The following is a 22,483-nucleotide window of genomic DNA, read 5'->3' as shown; positions in this document are numbered from 1 at the left end:
TTATCGACATGATGCAATATGGCATTCATCATCATATAGCATGCTTAATATGGAAAACATCAACATATTAACACAAACTTCATGCAATCATCATATATTCATAAAGTGCATCAAACATATCAAGTACGTTATACATTGAACTATATATATTACACACATCATCAAATATCATAACTCATACAATATCATATATGAGTATATGATGGTTATTGTTATTTAATTTCTAATTAAAATCTAAATAAGGTAAAAACCAGGAACAAAATCAAAATAAAAGTAAAAGAAAGATTTAACTAATTAGTGGGACAAATTGTTCGATGACATTCTAGGATAAATCTACCTAAAATCATTTTTGTTTACGGTTTGTTTTTTCGAGAGGGAATTGATATGTGATGGGAGAGGTATTTTAAGGAAGGAGCAGAGAGATTAAAAGAGAGGTGGTAAGTTTTTTTTTTTTTTTTTTACGGTTGTTAAGGTGGCTCAATAGTATTGTACCACGTGTCAAACCTTCTTTTTTTGCCTTTTATTTTATGAATAACATTTTATATATTTATATTCCAAAGAAAATAAATTTATAAAATTTAAAATTTTGATATTTTCAAAAAGTTTATTAAAAATGGAAAAGAAAAAATGTCATTTAGGTTATAAACCATGTTCTTTTATTTTTAGCTCTCAATTTCAATTAATTAATACAAAAATATATGAAATCTTTGTTAGTTTTAAATTAAATATATTTCTCACATCATTATTTTTAACTCACAATTCTCAATTGTTTATAGAAAACAAATGGTAGTTTGCATATGATAAAAAGAAAATAAGAAGAAAATTAAATAATCAAAAAATTAAAATAAAAGTAATATTGTTGAGATTGTTTATTATTTGTTTTAGATATGTTGGATAATTGATGTCCAAAAATAAAATATTGGGTTTCTTTTAAATTTTTTATAAATTATATTTAATTAATTAAGTAAAATGTGATTGTAAATTAGAATTAGTATTATTAGCGTATATTGTTATACAATTTAAATAATTAATCAGTAAAAAAAATATTTTTACATTGAAACATGAACTAAAAGTAATATCAAAATGAAATAATTAAATTTAATTACTAAAAATGATTAAATAAGTATAAATTAATTAAAAATATGAACAATAAATAATTATATTACAACTAAAAAATATACTGCATAAGTTAATTTTTTTCAGTCCAAATAATATTTTAAATCAAATTAATTAGTTATAAAATAATAATATTAATTAATTATGTTATATTTTTACCCTTCCCTTCATCGATAATACTGTTTTTTAATTTAAAAAGGTGAAAGGTGTCAGCTGAGAAATGGGGCGGCGGCGGCCAATAAGATGGAAGCCGGCTGTATATCATGTGGGAGGAGGAGGACACGTGGGAGGAAGGGATTGGGCGGTGATGAACTTGCGGCATTCAACCGGGGAGCGTAACGTGTAATTGACGCGACGTGGAGAATAATTATTGTTTCAAAAACGTGGGTCCCATTCTGTCAATCACTTCATCATCCATCACCGTTCATTCCACTTTCCTCACGTGCTTCTTAGTTCCCGCACGTGCACACCACTCTCACCTTCTCTTCCCCCTTCCATTCAAATCAATTTAGACTATTTATTATATATTTTTTAAAATATATAATTTTATATATATATATATATATATATATAACTTTTTAAAATCTAATTTCAAAATAAACGTGATAATCAAATAGATAATAAATAACTAAAATAAATTATAGAAATTGACACGATAATTAATGGGTAATTTATTAGGAATGTTCATCGAAAAAACATGGTTAAAAGTATTTACGTAATCAATTTTTACACGATTTGAATCGTAATTTTTCGATATGGGCCCATAAAATTTAAGTGGGCCCACACCCACTAACATGAGGGCCCAAAATAATTTAAATAATATTTTTTAAATAAATAAATAAGACTTTTGGCTGACCATTTAAGTATTGAGCTAGAAGCTTCCCACATGAGCCAAGCACTTGTGTGGGTGTGGAATTTTAAAAAAATAATAATAATAATTAAAAAAGAAAAAAAGGTTATTTAATAATTAAAAGATATTAATAATAAATTTAATTTCACATCTTCCATAGAATCATTCTTCTGCCTAACAACTCATCTTTATTTTAAATTTTAATAACCAAGTGACCAATACCATTGAAGCTTAGTGCTATGATGACCCATCTTTGAAAACCATGGCCAAATTCTTTCTTAATTAATAAATTAAATTCCATTCAAGTTGTGATAAATAAATAAATTATTATTATTATTATTATTATTATTATTTTGTGGGTGCTTATGGTTTTGGGCATTCAACCAAACTTCATCTACTCTTTTGCTTATTTTTAAATATTAATGGTTAGGGAAAATTATATTAATTGTGAGAACAAAAAGCCATTAACTAAGGTTGTTTTGTCCCCTAAATTGGACATGTGAAATGAATGAGGCTTTTTAAAGCTAAGCATCAATCAATTTTATGTGCTTAAAGGAAATTTGAGAGAAAGTTCTTAAATGATGGGAATGCACTCGTCGTTTTCGTAAAGGTATGATTCGGTAACATTGTATGTATCACATGAATATATTTGTCTGTGGCTCAAATAGTGTTTAGAGATTACTACTTTTTGACATAAAATAAAGCGGATGGTTGTAATTTATACACTAATTACACGAAGTTTTGAAGAAAGTTGTGAGATTCATATTAGTTAGAGAGGGGAACAAAACAGGACGTGGAAACCTTTTCCTAGCAGATGCTTTTTAAAAACTTTGAGGGAACCCGAAAAAGAAAGTTAAAAGAGGATAATATCAGCTAGCGGTGAGCTTGGAATGTTATAATTAGTATCAGAGCCAGACACTGGGTGGTATGCCTGTGAGAATACTGAACCTCGAAGAAGGGTCGATTGTGAGATCCTACATCAATTGGAGAGGAGAATGAGTGCCAGCAAGGATGCTGAAGGGGTGAATTGATAATTTATTTGCCAACTTTATTTATTATTTTAACTCCAAAACTTTTAACAAGAGGGGGTGGGAAGTTACTGGTCAAAAATCATTTTAACTTCTTTTTAGTGAATATTTGAAGGGTAGTGGTGAGCAACTTAACAATCATGACCACTAACTTCTTTTAGTGGGCATTTGAAAGTTGGAAGCTTATTTTGTGGAGATACCATGAATACCCACAAATTACTACGTCAAAAATGAGATTTTTTAGGAATGAAATTGAGTATTCAAGTTTTGAAACTATTTTAGTATAATCTTTATCATTTTCCAAACAATTTTTGCCGTAGATTGCATATAGTCATATTCCCTACCCAAGGTTATATATGCTAAGCACTTGTTATCTCTGTCTTGCTTGCTTATATAACGTCTCTTTAAAAAATCTCTCTCTACCCTCGTTTTCTAAAACCTTCTTTTAAAACTGAGGCTAGAGGCTTGATTATACGTCGCTTGGCCGTAGGCGACACAAGAACAAATTGGCTTAGCTCACTTGTCGTTGGAAAGTGAGTGCCGCGTCACGGTCATGCTTGTCCAGGGCATGTTGCCCATGGCCGCATGCCCATGACAAGCCAAACCCTTGTCATGTCTTTTCATTCTAGTGTTTTTCCTTTTGTAATTCTAGAGCTTATGACACCTCAAAAATATCATGTCTAGGCCTGCCAGAACTAAAATGGCTCAGAATGTACTATAGGGGGATATGACTAGTCGTCAACTTCTCCCTACCCAAGGTTATATATGCTAAGCCGTTGTTATCTTTCTCTTGCTTGCTTATATAACGTCTCTTTCTAAAATCTCTCTTTCTAAAATCTCTCTCTCTCCTCGTTTTCTAAAACCTTCTTTTAAAACCGAGGCTAGAGGCTCGACCGTACGTCGCTTGGCCGTAGGCGACGCAAGAACAAATTGGCTTAACTCACTTGTTGCTGGAAAGTGAGTGCCGCACAATCGCTAGTCCGCTGCCTTCGAAAGCGCGATTGTGTCAAGTGGTATCAGAGCTTTGTTAGCTCCGTAACGTCATACAGACCGAGATCATGTCAACGACAAAGTCGACACCCAAAGCACAAGCCGACCGGCTTACGCTAATAGAGGAGGAAATGCTGTTCCTCAGAGAAGTCCCTGACACCCTCCGTTTTCTGGAAACACGGGTGACCGAACTGAGTGAGAAAGTCGTCCAAGTCGACGCAATAGGCAACCGCCTGGATGGGTTGCCAATCGCAGAACTGTTGTTTCGAGTGACCTCGCTCGAAGAAAGGGTTGCTCCTACGAGCAGCCCAAAACCGTCTGATAGTCCGGATAGCTCTGTCGCACACAAAGAGGGACGTGGCGAAGAGTTCGACGTACTACAAAAGACAATGATGAGTTTGTTCAATGGATTGGCTGATGAATTCAGAACAACAGTCGACGACCTCCAAGAAAGGATGGCCGCCATGAGCACTCGAATTGAAATTACCATGAAAGTCGTGGAAGGTGTCGCGGCTGGACAAACTAATGCAGGATCCAACAAACTAATGCAGGATCCAACAAACTAAGGTTCCCAGACCCTAGAGCCTTCAAAGGGAATCGGGACGCCAAAGAGTTGGAGAACTTCATCTTTGACGTCGAACAGTACTTCAAAGCCACAACGACTTGTACCGACGACAAGAAGGTGACTGTAGCCGCGATGTATCTCATAGACGACGCCAAACTGTGGTGGCGTACGAAGGTGCAAGACATCGAGGATGGATTGTGCACCATCGACTCATGGGAGGACCTCAACAGAGAGTTGAGGGAACAATACCTCCCCAAAAACGCAGGGCATATAGCAATGGAGAAAATAGTAGCCCTGAAACACACTGGAAACATACGAGACTACGTCAAACAGTTCTCAACCCTGATGCTGGATATCAGGGGCACAGTAGAGAAGGACAAGGTGTTCTTCTTTATAAATGGTCTACAGCCGTGGGCCAAAACAAAGATACACGAGAACAGGGTCCAAACCCTAGTTGTCGCAATGGCCTGCGCCGAGAGACTCGTAGACTGTGGGAACGAAGCAGGATCCCAAAGAAGAGCGACACCAGCCCCAAACAATGGGGGCAAACCATACAGACCACCAGGCCATCGAAATGGAAGCCACAACAGACCGAATGGATGGACGGATAGACCTCCTCAGAACAATCAAGCGGGGACATCTCGAGGGCCTTACCATCAAAAGAACCACCCGATGACGCCTTTGCAATGCATGCTGTGTAAAGGCCCCCACAAGGTATCCTACTGTCCTTATCGGGCCTCCCTCACTGCATTTCAAGTGTCCATTCAAGAGAGCAATGAGGCAAAGGTCGAGACTTTGCTAGACAAGAAGGAAGATCACGACAACCCCCGAATGGGCGCACTCAAATTCTTTTCAGCCCTCCAACGGAAAGTCGAACCGAGGGAGATAATAGAGAAAGGGCTCATGTTCGTAGATGCCACAATAAACTCTCAACCGAGCAAGAGCACTCTGATAGACTCTGGAGCAACCCACAACTTCATTGCCGATCAAGAAGCCAAAAGATTGGGACTCACCATAGGAAAAGACCCGGGGAAAATGAAAGCTGTCAACTCCGAGGCCTTGCCTGTTGTGGGAGTTTCCAAAGGAGTCCCCTCCAAAATAGGGTATTGGACTGGAGAGCTAGACCTTGTTGTGGTTCGCATGGACGACTTCGACGTGGTACTTGGGATGGAGTTCTTCCTAGAACACAACGTCATCCCAATGCCATTGGCAAAATGCTTGGTGATCACCGACCGTAACCCCACAGTAATACCTGCAAACATCAAGCAACCAGGTAATCTTCGAATGATCTCGGCCATACAACTGAAAAGGGGACTCGCACGAGAGGAACCTATATTCATGGCCATACCACTGATAGAAGAAGCAACCACCGAAGAGACTGTCCCAGAGGAAATCAAGGAAGTACTAGACAGCTATACCGACATAATGACAGAGAGTCTACCACAAACACTACCACCTCGTCGAGGCATTGACCACAAAATCGAGCTCCTCCCCGAGGTTAAGCCGTCAGCAAAGAACGCATACCGGATGGCTCCGCCCGAGCTAGCCGAATTGAGGAAACAACTGGATGAGTTGCTGAAGGCGTGATTCATTCGCCCGGCAAAGGCCCCTTATGGAGCCCCCGTACTGTTCCAGAAGAAGAAGGATGGGACGTTGCGTCTGTGCATAGACTATAGAGCCTTAAACAAGGTGACAGTACGCAACAAATATCCTCTACCGATAATATCCGACTTGTTCGACCAACTTCACGAGGCCAAGTACTTCACGAAGTTGGACTTACGATCAGGATATTATCAAGTACGTATTGCCGAAGGGGACGAACCCAAGACGCGTGCGTAACAAGATATGGGGCCTTTGAATTCCTAGTAATGCCCTTTGGCTTGACAAACGCCCCAGCTACGTTCTGCACGTTGATGAACCATGTTTTCTACGAATACCTGGATCAGTTCGTCATAGTATACCTCGACGATATTGTTGTTTACAACACAACCCTCGTGGAACACAAAGTGCACTTGAAGCTAGTGTTTGACAAACTCCGGCAGAACCAGCTGTATGTGAAGAAGGAGAAATGTGCATTCGCACAAACATGCATCAACTTCCTTGGACATGTCGTCAGATGTGGACAAATTAGTATGGATAGCGACAAGATAAAAGCTATCCAAGAATGGAAGGTTCCTACTTCCGTATCTAAGTTGCGGTCCTTCTTAGGACTAGCCAACTACTATAGGCGGTTCGTCGAAGGGTTTTCACGACGAGCCGCCCCATTGACAGAGCTGTTGAAGAAAGACCACCCTTGGTCGTGGTCGAATGATTGTCAAATGGCCTTTGAAAATCTGAAAACAACCATGACGAGGGGTCCTGTCCTCGGGTTGGTAGACGTCACAAAGCCATTTGAAGTAGAAACCGATGCTTCCGACTTTACTCTCGGTGGAGTCCTTATTCAAGAAGGCCACCCCATCGCTTACGAAAGTCGAAAGCTCAACGATGCCGAACGTAGATACACTGTCTCCGAGAAAGAAATGTTGGCTGTAGTCCATTGCCTTCGAGTCTGGAGACAGTATCTCTTAGGATCACAGTTCGTAGTGAAGACGGATAACAGCGCCACTGGCCACTTCTTTGATCAACCAAAATTAACAGCAAAACAAGCCCGGTGGCAGGAGTCGTTGGCCGAATTCGACTTCAAGTTCGAACACAAATCAGGAAAGAGTAATCAAGCAGCCGACGCGCTGAGTCGGAAGGGCGAACATGCGGCCCTGTGCATGTTAGCCCCTATTCATTCAAGTAAGATCGATGGATCGATGCGCGACATCATCAAGGAACATTTACACAAAGACCCATCGGCCAAAGCTGTTGTCGAACTAGATAAGGCTGGAAAGACACGGCAGTTTTGGGTTGAGGGGGACCTCCTGATAACCAAAGGAAACAGATTGTACGTCCCAAGAACAGGGGAACTAAGGAAGAAACTCATTCAGAAATGTCATGATACCTTGTGGGCCGGACATCCTGGGTGGCAAAGAACATACGCATTAATAAAGAAGGGGTACTTCTGGCCAAACATGCGAGACGACATCATGCAATACACCAAGACGTCCCTCATCTGCCAACAGGATAAGGTCGAGAAAGCCAAAGTCTCTAAACTCTTGAAATCTCTACCTGTGCCAACAAGACCCTGGGAAAGTGTATCTCTGGACTTCATAACACACCTCCCAAAGGTCGGGGAATATGACGGCATCTTGGTTATTGTAGACCGATTCTCAAAATATGCGACATTCATCCCCACTCCCAAATTATGCTCGGCGGAACTCACAGCCCAACTGTTTTTCAAACACGTTATAAAGTTATGGGGCATTCCGTCGAGCATCATCAGTGATAGGGATGGCAGATTCATTGGGACATTCTGGACTGAGTTATTCGCTTTCTTGGGAACAACCTTAAACATCTCCTCGAGTTATCACCCTCAAACCGATGGACAGACAGAATGGTTCAATTGCTTGCTCGAAGAATACTTACGTCACTTCGTCGACGCTCGCCAAAAGAACTGGATACAATTGTTAGATGTCGCCAAATTTTGCTTCAATTGTCAAACCAGCTCATCTACAGGGAAGAGTCCCTTCGAAATTGTAAGTGGACGACAACCGGCCTTACCCCATATTATTGATCATCCTTATGCAGGAAAAAACCCTCAAGCTCACAACTTTACAAGAGAATGGAAGCAGACGACAGATATAGCCCGGGCATATTTAGAGAAGGCTTCCAAGCATATGAAGAAATGGAAGGACAAGAAGCGTCGCCCCCTTCAATTTCGTGCAGGAGATCAAGTCCTTATCAATTTTGAAGCTGAGACCAGAACAGATCAGATTTCGTAGCCGAAAGGACCAGAGACTAGTTCGTAAATATGAAGGCCCGGTTGAAGTCCTTAAAAAGATCGGGGCTACCTCCTACCGAGTTGCACTACCCGCATGGATGAAAATCCACCCCGTCATTCATGTGAGCAACTTGAAGCCCTATCACCCTGATCCAGACGACGACCAACGAAATGCAACCACAAGACCGAACATCGATCTGAAGCAAAAAGAAACAAAGGAAGTGGAAGAGATCCTAGTCGACAGGGTTAGGAAGATAGGAAGACCTGTACGGACGATTCGTGAATTCCTTGTCAAACGGAAGAATCTCCCTACAGAGGAAACAAGCTGGGAATGCGCCGAAGAGCTGAACTCCGCCGCCACCCACATCGCAAGGTACGAAAGTAGTCGGTTGACAGGGACGTCAACCAATTAGGTGGGGGAGGATGTCACGGTCATGCTTGTTCAGGGCATGTTGCCCATGGCCGCATGCCCATGACAAGCCAAACCCTTGTCATGTCTTTTCATTCTAGTGTTTTTCCTTTTGTAATTCTAGAGCGTATGACACCTCAAAAATATCATGTCTAGGCCTGCCAGAACTAAAATGGCCCAGAATGTACTATAGGGGATATGACTAGTCGTCAACTTCTCCCTACCCAAGGTTATATATGCTAAGTCGTTGTTATCTTTCTCTTGCTTGCTTATATAACGTCTCTTTCTAAAATCTCTCTCTCTCCTCGTTTTCTAAAACCTTCTTTTAAAACCGAGGCTAGAGGCTCGACCGTACGTCGCCTGGCCGTAGGCGACGCAAGAACAAATTGGCTTAACTCACTTGTCGCTGGAAAGTGAGTGCCGCACAATCGCTAGTCCGCTGCCTTCGAAAGCGCGATTGTGTCATGCCGCACACTCGCTAGTCCGCTGCCTTCAAAAGTGCGATTGTGTCAAGTGCTCGAGTAATTCAAAGCCTTAATCAAGTTTGATTGTGGAGTGAATCAATTTAAAACAAGTTCGACATCTTGTTTCTAGATCTTTGATATTTAATAGGTAATCTAGGTTGATTTGAATTTTGTATAAGAAGGTATTAATTTCTTTTATTCAAAGATTCTTATTTTAACAAAAGCTTGTATAATTGGATGGAGGATTAAGATTGTCTTATCACTTATCGTCTTGTAGCAAGACCGAAGATGGGATTCATGGTTCTGTTGTGGCCCATGCCTCTTCTCACTATGCCATGCTCTAGTATCATCATTCTTATGGACATGCACCAACAAAAAGTAAACAAACAACTGTTGTTCAGACCATTCTACTTCCTCAAGGAAAACAAGGAAATTCGAGAGGTTTTCATCCATATCTGATAGACAGACATGGGGGCATTTTTGATGTTGAGGTCAAGTTGTAGTCTAGGATAGAGCTTTAGACCCTAAGTACCACCGTAATCACTAAGGGGAGTGCCTTGCTAGAACAATTGGATGTTTCGGAATCTTAGCAGACTGTCCACACAAGAAGAATCTAGAGGCTAACCGTCTAGTCGAGAATTACTCGAGGGGTCGAGGAGACTAACAACAATAAGGGTGTGGTGTAGCTCATGCAACCACGACCAAGAGGGATAATAAGCTCGACATTGTGGTGACGGGTACATTACCGTCTTTAGACATTTGACATTCACATTATTTGATTCTAGTTCAATGCGCTCCTTCAATTTTAAAAGATTTGTTGAGCAAGCACACCTAAAGCTAGAAACTTTAGAGTACACACTTACAATATCCACACTTGGGGATAAACGGCTTATGGCTACCCACAGAGTTAAGGCAGGTAGTGTAATAGAGTTTGAATGAAACTTGGATGCTACTTTAATTGTTCGGAGCATGCAAGACTTTGTCATCTTGGGAATGATGGGCGGGAGAGAATTGTGGTGTTATAGATTGGGAAACTCCATGGTAATCTTCAAACTTCCTTCATAGGAGAACTTTGTGTACAGTAGATTATATCTAAAGGTACCCCAAGGGTCGTCACAGTGGTTAAGACCAAGAAATTACTTCGCAGAGGTGCTTCACCATTCCTAGTCAATGTGATAGTTGACTGTAGAGTTAAGAGTTAAGTTGACGATTTCTTCGGTCCCATGGTTAGAGAGTTTGAAGATGCCTTCTTTGAAGAGTTGTTTGGACTGCCTCCTGTCAGAGAAGTCGACTTTGGGATCGACTTAGAATGAGGTATCGCACCGATCTCTAAACACCTTATGAAACGACATCCACAAAACTCAAGGAATTAAATGAGCAACACCAAGAATTTTAAGATAAGGGTTTCATTCGACCTAGTATCTCGCCGTGGGTAGCCCCTATGTTGTTCATGAGAAAGAAGAATGGAACCTACAGTTGTGTATAGGTTGCATGGAGTTGAATAAGGTCATTATCAAGAACAATTATCCCTTTTGAGGACAGACGACCTATTTGATCAGTTCAACGATGTTCTCTAAGATTGACTTAAGGTCAGTGTATCATCAATTGATGATCAAATAGGAGGACATATCCAAGATGGCTTCTAGGAGTCGCTATGGACACTATGAGTTTATATTGATGTCATTTGGTCTTACCAATGCGTCAACGATATTCATGAAACTCATGAACAAGGTGTTCAAGGAGTATCTCAATGCATTTGTCATTGTGTTTATCAATGACATCTTGGTATACTCTAAAGATTGAGATAAAGCATGAAGATCACCTAAGGAAGGTCTTGGCTGTGTTGAGATCTCATCAACCATAAGCCAAATTCTCTAAATGTGAGTTTTGGTTGCATGAAGTAGTTCTTTTTGTGTTACATAGTATCTATTAGAGAAATTATTATGGATCCAGCTAAAATAGAAGCGATTATGAAATGACCAAAGTTGACCACATTCACCGAAGCTTTCAGGGTTAGTATGATATTACAAAAGATTTTTTCGGGACTTCTCCAAGATTCATGGAGCAATGACCTAGTTGACTAAGAATGGCAAGTCCTTTATTTTGTAATTGGCATGTAAGCAAAGTTTACAAAAAATAAAGGAAAGGCTGATGACAACTCTAGTTTTCATAGTGTCAGATGGAACTAACAATCTCATGGAATATAGAGATGCCTCGGAAAAGAGACTGAGGTGTATACTTATGCAGAATGGAAAAGTAATTGCCTACGGTTACGAACACAATTACAGATCATAAGAGCCTAAAGTATCTGTTCAATTAGAAGGATTTGAATATGAGATAGACAGTTAGTGAAATATTATGGCATGGAGATTTTGTAACGGTCCAAGCCCACAGCTAGCAGATATTGTCCTCTTTGGGCTTTATCTTTCGCTTTCAGGCTTCCCCTCAAGGTTTTTAAAATGCATATGATAGGGAGAAGTTTCCACACCCTTTTAAACAATGTTTTGTTCCCCTCTCCAACCAATGTGGAATCTCATAATTCACCCTCTTTTCAGGACCTAGCATTCTCGTTGGCACACCGCCCGGTGTCTGGCTCTAATACAATTTGTAATGACTCAAGCACACTGCTAGTCAATATTGTCCTCTTTGGGCATTCCCTCTCAGGCTTCCTCTCAAGGTTTGTAAAACAAGTCTACTTGGGAAAAGTTTTCGCACCCTTATAAAAAAAAAAAATGCTTTGTTCCCCTCTCCAACCAATGTGGGATCTCACATCTAACATGCAGGAAAAGCTAATGTTGTGGTGGATGCCTTGATTAGGAAAATGGTCCACACATTTGTATTGATCACCAGACAAACGGAATTACACAATGAGATTTAAAGGGTCGATATCAAAGTGGTGGTCAGAGGTGTCACCGTGCAATTAGCACAGTTGACAATCCAGCCTACCCTTAGAAAGTATATCGTAGATACACAAACACCCGATACCTACTTTTGCAAGGTATGGGAACAACAAGAGATAGAGATATCTAAGAGATACATAGTCTCTTCAGACGACATGTTATTATGGCAGGCTCATTTGTATGTGCCTAAGGAAGAGGAGATCTTGAAGGAGATCTAAGACTTGAAGGATAGTACGAAGATATATCAAGATTTGAAGGGTTGTCAGAGAGTATCAAGAATTGTTTGTCTAGAGCATAGAGGATACCCACTAGGTCAAGGATGCGATAAGAGCTTACAACTAGGTTACTTATTAGGTATAAATTTTATACCCTTCCCTCACTCTGTGTATTAAAGGACCAAAACTCTGCAATTCTCGCTATCTCTACCAACAATGTTTTTAAAGCTTAAAAATCTTTTGCTTAAGAAAAATATGAGAAGAAAACAAGTTTAAATTGGCTTCTCTCGATCCTTATCGTCTTAAATATTATCGTTGACAACTAGTAATCAGAATATAAATGGAATATTTAAAATTAAAATAGAAAAAAAAATGGCCATTGAAGGAGTTTAGGTTATAGAATATAGCCAAAGAATAAAAAGATAATAAAGAGGAGTTTGGTTTGGTCTTCAAAAGTGATTCTAATTCCAAAACTTAGTGCTTTTAAATTGCATGAAAGTGATGGAGAATATATATGGATTATTATTGATTGTAATCTTTGAATTAAATTCCTCAACTTTGACTCTTTAATTTTGAATAAAAAAAATGGAGTTGGTTGACTAGCTAAAGAATTTAAAATAAAAGTTCTTTGGCACCGTCTGCAATGTGTTCTAAGCAGTATCGACGTTCATTGAGTATTCTGCGTGGATTAGCTATGGTTTACGTCGGCTAATGACTCCTCGATCCCATTTTTAGGAAAAAAAAAAATCATAATTAGTGTTTTTATTTGTACTCCGAAATGTTCGAGTAAGAAAAACATACTTCGATCAAAGGTATCAAACTCATTAACCTACCATTATTAGGATCGACCTATAGTGACTTTTTAAGTACTGTTTTTTTCATTAAAAAAAGTCATTTGGAACAAGTTTGTCTAGTTCTTTCATTAATATTTCATTTCAACCTGATTTTGGTCGGGTTGGATCATTATTGATTTTTTAAAATTGTGTTTTTTTTCTTTTATTTACACTAAATTTTTAACCAAATTTCAAAAATTAAAACATATATATATATATATATATATATATATATATATATATATATATATATATATTGCCTTTGTGGATGGAGGCTATTTATTATGGTTTTGACCTTAATTTGAAAAAGAAAAAAATATATATAATATAAAGATTATTAATTAAAAAGAAACAAGAAGATGACAAATAAAATAATTAAAAGTGTAGGAATTCACTTTTTGATGGCTTCATTTTGTTTCATAGTACACTTCAAATTTGTCACTCCCTCAATTTTGCAAAAATCATTAATTTTTACTCATAAAAAAAACCAACAAATATGTCGACGAAAAATAGCTACGAATTTGATATGACTTTTTACTATCGTCCGACTATTACTAAGACTTTTGCTTATATTCAATATATAATGATGTAAGCTAACTTTGGTTGGTTAATCCAATCAGTTCATAGATGGTCAGCAAGTATGTTGGTTTTAGTGATAATCTTGCACGTGTTTTAAGTGTATCTCATGAATGGATTTAAAAAACTTTGTGACTTAGACTCCAATATTCTAATTCTAAATTATTTTATGAACAAGTCTAAATATTTGTTGGTTTGTTTTTAGTGAATATTTAATATACATAGGTAACAACTTAAGTCTATCGTTAATAGATATTGTTCGTTTTGGCCCGTTACGTATCGTCGTTAACCTCATAGTATTAAAACGTGTCTGGCTGGTGGAGATACGTAATGGGCCAAAACAGACAATATATGTTAGCAGTGGGCTCGAGCTGTTACAAATAGTACCAAAGCTAGACACCGAGTGGTGTGCTAGCGAGAACACTGGCCCTCAAGAGAAGTGGATTGTGAGATCCCGCATTAGTTGGAGAGGTAATGAAGGGTGTGGAAACCTCTCCCAAGTAGATGCGTTTTAAAATCGTGAGGCTAACGGTAATATGTAATAGGCCAAAGCAGACAATATCTGCTAGCAGTGGGTTTGGTTTGTTACAACATGAGTTTGGGTTGTTATACACACGAGACATAGATCACTTGTGCAGAAGACCTAAGAAAAATGTTTCCTTTGATGATCAAAGTAAGTCATAAGGAGAACCAGTTCTTAGTTCTTTGCCCTAAAGTTCGAAACGATCGATAACTTTATGATCAATCCAACTTGCTTATTTTCGTTACTTATAACCAAATTCATTACCTGTAAAGAGAAGATCAACGCTCTCGTATGTTGGAGATCGTAGAAAATGAGGGAACAGTTTCACTCAAATTCAACCTTTTCAACCCGAAAAGTTTCTATATATCTGATGACGAACTAGAAAACCCTAAAACGCTTAAGCCTTTACAATAAAAAATGCCCAAAATAAAAGTCACAAATGTCACCCAAATATGTAATTGGGCCTTAAGAAAGACTTAATGGGCCTTAAGAAGGACTTATTGGGCCTTGGATCCTATCCGTTACCAAAAATATTCACTTTAGAGGGTATTCGGCCCATTTGTGAGCCCATGAAGCTGAAACCCATTTGGAGCCCAGCAGGTGTTTAAGGCCCATAGGGTTTATGAAAGAGAGAGAGAGAGAGAAGACAACTGTCGCTTTGGTAATGGCGCTGAGTTTTGCCGGGAAACGAAAAAGCGCGCGCAATGCCCTAATTGGCTCTTCAAATACCCATTTCTAACACAATCTCAACATCCAGCCGATTTCTCCTTCTCCCAATCTGAATCCATTTCCCCATCCGCCAAAATGATGCAGAAACGAAGAACTCTCGCTCTGAAACCCTCAAGCCGCCATGATTTTGCATCAGATCACGAGGAATACGACGACGTTTCCTGTCAGAAATGCGGCTCCGGCAACTCTCCGGCTGAGCTTCTTCTCTGCGACAAATGTGATAGAGGGTATCATCTATTTTGTCTTACGCCCATCCTCGTTTCCGTCCCCAAGGGATCGTGGTTCTGCCCGACTTGCTCCAACCACAAGAAGCTCCAATGTATGATGTGTTTTTCTTCCGTTTGATTTTAATTTATTTTACTCGATCTGGACTCTGGAGTAGGCCTAATTTGTTCGATTTTTTTGCATGCGTTGTGGAATTGAAGACACATTGTGTATCTCCTTGTAAATTTTAATTAGTATTATGTGTTATATACGAATTGATTTATTTGTTTCCGAGGGAATCGCATTTAAAATCAAGTTCTTATTTGTTCTGTGTATTGTTCTGGTGGGTTAGGGATTTTCATAACAATTTCCTGTACATTTCTTTCGTTGCTAGTTACCGACTCAAATCAAGTTCAATTATTGATTTTCATTTTTTCTAATCGTTCTTACTCTTACTGTTCTCTCATTTTGCAGCCTTCCCTCTTGTTCAAACTAAAATTGTTGATTTTTTCCGCATCCAACGACCTGTTGACTCTCAAATGGACTTAAACCAAGGTAGAAAAGTCCTACCACTGGAGATTTGAGCTTACCGCCATCCATTTCATGGTTAAGGGTTTCTCTGGATCATGATTGAATTTTTTTTCCCTTGTATTTTGGTTTTTCAGAGAACCGAAAGAAACGAAGACGAACTGGTAGCTTAGTACTTAGTAAAAAGAGAAGAAAGCTCTTGCCATTTAAGCCGACTGCAGATACCACGAGACGCTTGGAACAAATGGCATCACTGGCAACAGCATTGACGGCTACAGGCACAGATTTCAGTAACGAGCTTACATATATGCGTGGCATGGCACCAAGGTCTGCAAACTGCGCATCTCTTGAGCACGGAGGAATGCAGGTAAAGTTGAAACTCTCAACATCTTTCATAAATGTTAGTTATCATTATTGGCCATTTGTTCTGATATTATCACTGCTTAGTTGGTAACTTTTTAGGGGTTACCTTTGTTATTAATTGGACGCAATGGAGTTTCAAATTATAGAAATGCATAGACCAAATACTACTGTCATAACAATGAATTACTGAAGGTCTTTATTCTTTAAACTAGTTAAGGACAATTTTTTTTGTTTACGCTTAGTGAGACGATGATGAGATGGATAAATGTAACGATCATTTACAAAATAAGTTTCTAACTTTGTAGGATTGTAGTTTTTCAGTGCCAAAATATATGATAATCTTCTATGATGCTGAAGTCTTTTGGTTACTGCATTCTAGGTTCTTCCAAAAGAGGACGTTGAAACCTTAAACTTGTGCAAAAGTATGATGGAGAGAGGAGAATGGCCTCCTCTTATGGTTGTTTTTGATCCTCGAGAAGGGTATGTGAATCTGCAGTTTCCTATGTTTTCTTCTTTCTCTTGATAGGAGCATCAATTGATTCATACATGATCACAATTCACAGGTTTACTGTGGAGGCTGATAGGTTTATAAAGGACTGGACCATAATTACAGAATATACTGGTGATGTTGATTACTTGAGGAATCGGGAACATGATGATGGGGATAGTATGATGACATTACTGTCTGCGACTAACCGATCTAAAAGCCTCGTCATTTGTCCCGACAGACGTAGTAACATTGCCCGTTTTATAAATGGAATCAACAACCACACACCGTAAGCTCATCCCTTGTTTACTCCTTTTTTTGTCGTACTCTTATGTTTGAGAAGCCTGAGAGGAATAGTTCCTCATTCTATCCTTTTCTTTTCCTTGTTTTCTCCCTTTGATTTGAGGCTGTATTTTAACGCAGGGACGGTAGAAAAAAGCAAAACCTTAAGTGTGTCAGGTTCAATGTAAATGGTGAATGTAGAGTTCTACTGATTGCAAACAGAGACATATCTAAGGGTGAGAGATTGTATTATGACTACAATGGATATGAACATGAATACCCCACTGAGCACTTCGTGTAAACCTGTACTTTGTAAAGCCCACACAATGTCTATAGATTATATAGACACAAGCTGATCGATGAAAGCCTAACTAATTGTCTGGTTAGTTCTCTAATCTTCGAAGTCCAAGACCACATGTTAGTGGAAATGTAATTGTCCAAAAATGTCAAGTATTTGTTCTTTGATTCAATTGTCCCTTTCCACATGTCCAAAAATGTCAAATGGTGAATGATTTCGATTGTTAATAACTAAAGATACTGCCCTGAGCTCAAAGAACATATTGCTGGTGAAAGGTCCATAGTATGGGCCGAGTGTTGCAGAATTTTATTCACTCTAGCCTGTCTAGATGTCTTAGAGGGACAAGGGTCTTTATGTTTGTGTTGGAATTCATTGAAGAAAACCAAAACTGTGTTGGAAAGGATGTTGCTTACTTTAAAGGTTAGGTGAAGTAGTTATGGATTGTCAGCTGGGTTTTGCTTAGTCGTGTCAACATTACCATGAACTGTTCTTCATTCCTATGCACCAACCAAAGAATCATTTGATGACCTCTTGAAATTCTGGATAATTTGGGTCATCAAATTCCTTTCTCTTTGAGTTCCAATAGAAAGGGATAGATAGCTAATTTTTAAAGATAATTGTACCCCAGATGTGCCTCAGAAGCCTTCTGATTGATTGATTGTTTATAGAGTACTTTGTTTTGTTTTGTTTTGTTTGGTTTTTGTTTTCCTTTGGCAGCCGCTCTCTGCTTGTATCTGTGTGTTTTCCAGAGATGTCTTCCGTCAGAACTCAGATCCCTATGAGTCTGCTTTTTCTGTTCATCTTTTGCATTCATTGTTTGATTGTGACACAAGCTGATCTTTAAATTCAATGAAAGCCCCTTCTTCTACCCAACTTCACTTCCTTCTTAGACCCATAAACTTTGAAGGGTCCTCCTAGCAAAGCGACTGTTATGAGAAATTCGAAATGATTGAATCAGCAAAAAAGAGGGTCGGCCCCATAATACGAGTGAACACCCACTTGTTAGGAATGGGCGCCACGAGACCGACCTTAATCCAGCTTGATTTTATTTATGTGTCTAGGTCAGTGACAACCGAATACTTTTAAGGAAAACCTCCAACGATAATGACATTATTGAATTCGATCAACGTAGGATTGAGGCATTGATAGTTTATGTTCTATATATGATGTTTCATACCGTTCAAAGTGGATGAGCAGTGGGCGGTATGAGGGCTTAAATAGTGCAGGGAAATGCAGCTATCAAGACCCAGAGGGAGCACCAGCTTTGTTTGGTGGGAAGCTGTCTGCACCATTAATCAGAACAACACCCATGTTTCCATTTTGCCATTTATTCTGTCTCTCTTCACTAAGCCGTGGTACTGTATATTGCTTTAGCCATTGGCCCACACTCCCTCTCTCTTTCATCAACCCCCTCACAAAATTATGCCATTTTTAGCCATAAAACTCATACCCACATTTGAAATTTTATGGAGTCTCACCTCCCAGTACAGTTGTCATCCTCATGCTTGCACGTGTACGTATTTTCCAACCTCGAAAACGAGCTCACTTACATAAGAGTTAGAACTTCTTAAACGAGTGACAATGATTGCTACAGAGACTTGTAATATTTTTGTTCTAAAACTTTAAGTTTTGAAAAATATCCATAACAATACATGTGGTAACAGTCAAGTCGTGTGTGGTAACAATCAAGTCGTGTTCTAAGAGTAGGGTCGTTACATGATTTATTTATGTACACAAACGAGTGAATCTCATTAGTGATGATTGTGCGAATCTCACTAGTGATGATGCTATCAAGTCATAAAAAAATAAGATCATTTTGTTCTTAAAAGAAAGAGTATAGGATAATGAAATGACACCCAAAAATAAAATCAAATTATTTAAGGAGGTAACTTGTCAAAGCGTTTAATTGATATCATTAGCCAACACAATTTGACCTTTGAAACACAGTTTCACCAAAACAAAAACACATCTCCGACATTATGTCTCTTTAATCCACCACTTTTGGCTTCATCATTCTACTTTTACCCACCAAGTTTAGGCTTTAGTGGAATTTATTTTCAATATCCCATTTTAAATTCAATTAATAAAAAAAACATAAATAATTAATGATTCCACCCATATTCGACCCATCATAATTTCATGAACCGTCTTAAAATATTTTTGATTCAAATATAAATGAAGAATTTTTTTGGGACAAGAACGAGTAGCCATTCTCACTCATAATTTTTTTGTGACAAGAACGAGTAGCCATTCTCACACCGCACCCGATAAACATCTCTACTTGAATGTATCCGTGAGTTTGAAATTTGTGAAATGAGAGCTAAAAGAAATGGTGGAGATTGAGGAATTTTAGTAAAGAAAAGAGTGGTAGGGCATGTTATTTTATATGTCGGCCATCAATGTGGAACAATAATTATTAAAGAACAAACCCAATGCATCAAATAACATTACATGCCACTTTACCATCCAAACGTGTGGCCTTCTTTCACAAACACACGCAAATTCATCCATAGTTCAAGACTGAAATACGAATCAAGTCTAATATGTGAGTTAACGGGTGAGTAAATTGTAAGGTGTAAGGAAGCTAACGGGTGGAATTCCTTTGTGGGTTGCACCACCAACCAACCTTGATCTTTTGAGAAGGATTCCGAGTGTGACCATGCTTGCCAAGAATCGAAAGATGGTAAACTATACCTAAGCAGGACAAAGCTAGAAAAAACTTTGATGGAGGCTTACAACAATACTAACGTGTAAATCGTTTAATCTTACTTGGGTATAGGGGTAAAAGACTATTTAAACCGTCTACTAGTTGATTCTCTCTAAAATTTTCCACAAACATAACTAGAGCCCCAAGTGAGTTCTATTGACTAAACCCAACGATTAGAGATATCGAGGACACAATGCCACAACCTTTTCTCAAACTTTAAATAGGTAAGACAACACGACTACTTTATAAGTAGAAGTGGTGATGCGGGTAAATTGAAAGTCGGGTTACATAGTCTAAGTGCATGCTAACCGGAGGTTGGTTGATTAATGAATTTTAAATTTTGTGTTTATTATATTCCTCACCTCATAAATATTAAATACATCCCAAAATTTTCAATTTTTTATGGGATAGATTCCGCCGACATAAAAATTTAATTTTCTTTTGTTTAATAGCGTACTCTATTTTTAATTTTATATCCAATAAATATACGTTATAAAATTTAATACAAGCTTAATGTAAATCATTTTAAATCAAGTTGATAATTAAAAGAATATATAATATTATTGTTGCTAAGTTGTATGCAAATAATTTTCATTAAATAAATAAAATAATTGTATCTAAATTATGATTTTTATGATTAATTAAACCCATATCATGGAAAATGCAAAACCATGTGCTAGGCAGCTAATATGCAATAATCATAAACCCTAATATATATTTATTATATTATATTGAATTAATTTGAAAAAAAAACTATTAAAAAAAAAGAGAAGGGAATTAAGTGAAGCCACGTGGCAATCATTTATTTTGCTAACACTTTAAACTTCAACTATTCCCTTTTCCACTTTTCTTTTCCTATTTTTAATTAATTAATTCCTATTTAACAAAAAGCCTAAAAAATGCAAGAATTTTTAAATATAGAATTTATATTACAAAAATAATCTAAGAAAATTCAAAAATTTTTATTTATTTTCAATTTCTTAATAGGGTAATTTTTTTTCCTTAATTCTTTCTCTAAAAATTCATATAAATAAATAAATAAATAAATAAATAAATATATATATATATATAATTATTAATGTCAATACAAAAGTTGATGAAAACATTTTGAAATGATAACCCAAAAGCAAAAAGAGAGCTTTTTTTTTTTTTTAATTAAGAAAAATTAAGTGGTTGTTTGTAGATTGTTTGGTTAATTGGGAACACAAGTAGGTTTAACTTTTAGACTTTTAGGGAAATTGTATGGCTTTTTAGGAAACACGTTAATTTATTGGCTAATAAAAGGTTATAATACCAAATATTCTCGTTTTGATTATGAAGATTTATTACAATCATAAAAATTATTATATTCAACGTGAGGGTATTTTAGGCATTCCTATAATATGTAGCGTTAGAGCTACAAGAAAGTGTGTCGAGCTAATATTTAAAAAAAAAATATAGAGCTTTGAGACAAATTATTCAATTCGAGCTAGTATTAAAAAAATATATAGTTCGAGCAAATTATTCAATGCTTTCATCACTTTAGATAGGAGCAGAATAGATGACTTACAACTGAAAGTCAGTTCTTCGGTACTTTTCTCTCTAACAACGGTTGAATTCAAAAGTTTGCATCTTCAATATATAAATTCAAAATATTTCTCTTAAAAAATATTATTGAAAAAAAATTAAATAAGGGTAATAAAAAAATAATATATATTTTTTATTTAATTTCATAATTATTTTTTATTATTTACTCTCCAACCCCTATTTAGAAGGTAATATTTCAAAAACAAATGTTTGAAAATAAATAAAGTGATGCTCTATTTATTAATATTCTACTCTTATTACCCAAAAAAAAAAAATTAGCATATGACCCAAACAAACGGAACCAACTTAACCCAAAAAATTTATGGTTGGGTTGGGTTCATAATTTAATAAGAGCTGTTTTCGTTAAAAAAATTTTACAATCTGAATAACTAAGTGGGTCTAAAAAATATCCCAACTCACCCAAACTAATCCACGAATACCTCTAAAATTAAGAGTCGTGTTATACTATGATCATTTTCTCTATATTTTGCAACGGGTCCTTGTTACTTGTAATCTTAAATAAGATCATTTCAAAACACGAGAGTCTTTCGTTGATTACAAAATTATATTTCGATTTAACCAAATGTATGGAATGGTCAACTAATATACAAAAATGGCATATGATTTGCTAATGGGGGAAATCAAAATTAAATTTGAAAATAAGGAAATGAAATTAAAAAGAGACATATGGATAAGAACCATATCCCACAAAGGGTACTGACGCGTTTGACTTTTTACTACGTATTTCTAACGGTATACTTGAAAAACTCCAAGGGTAATTTCGTCATTACACTTTATTGAATCCTTGTCAAAAGCAAACGGTGAATCGTCAATTTTCTAATCGTTGACTATTCCTAATCGCCCAGTCATCGTCCACCGCCACTTTTTTTATTCCCTAAATAAAATAATATTTTTTAAAGTATCTATTAAATTTTTAATTTTGTTTATTAGCCCGTGACGTGTTCAAAAATTTAAAAAAATAATT

The 22,483-nt window shown here is 37.3% G+C and overlaps 1 protein-coding gene across 1 annotated transcript; it reads left to right on the top strand.

The window, feature by feature from the left end:
* Nucleotides 1-15,014: 15,014 nt before the first annotated feature.
* On the top strand, nucleotides 15,015-17,392 carry LOC111430195 (histone-lysine N-methyltransferase ATXR6-like). Its single transcript, XM_023066361.1, has 6 exons — nucleotides 15,015-15,382; nucleotides 15,742-15,822; nucleotides 15,933-16,162; nucleotides 16,538-16,638; nucleotides 16,722-16,934; nucleotides 17,069-17,392. The coding sequence occupies exons 1-6, from the start codon at nucleotides 15,139-15,141 to the stop codon at nucleotides 17,226-17,228; spliced, it is 1,029 nt and encodes a 342-aa protein (XP_022922129.1). The 5' UTR covers nucleotides 15,015-15,138; the 3' UTR covers nucleotides 17,229-17,392.
* The last annotated feature ends 5,091 nt before the right edge of the window (nucleotides 17,393-22,483 follow it).

Source organism: Cucurbita moschata, unplaced genomic scaffold (assembly GCF_002738365.1).
Source record: "Cucurbita moschata cultivar Rifu unplaced genomic scaffold, Cmos_1.0 Cmo_Scf00033, whole genome shotgun sequence".
Taxonomy (NCBI): domain Eukaryota; kingdom Viridiplantae; phylum Streptophyta; class Magnoliopsida; order Cucurbitales; family Cucurbitaceae; genus Cucurbita; species Cucurbita moschata.
The sequence above is the reverse complement of the archived record's forward strand: the minus strand, read 5'-3'. Positions and strand labels throughout refer to the sequence as shown.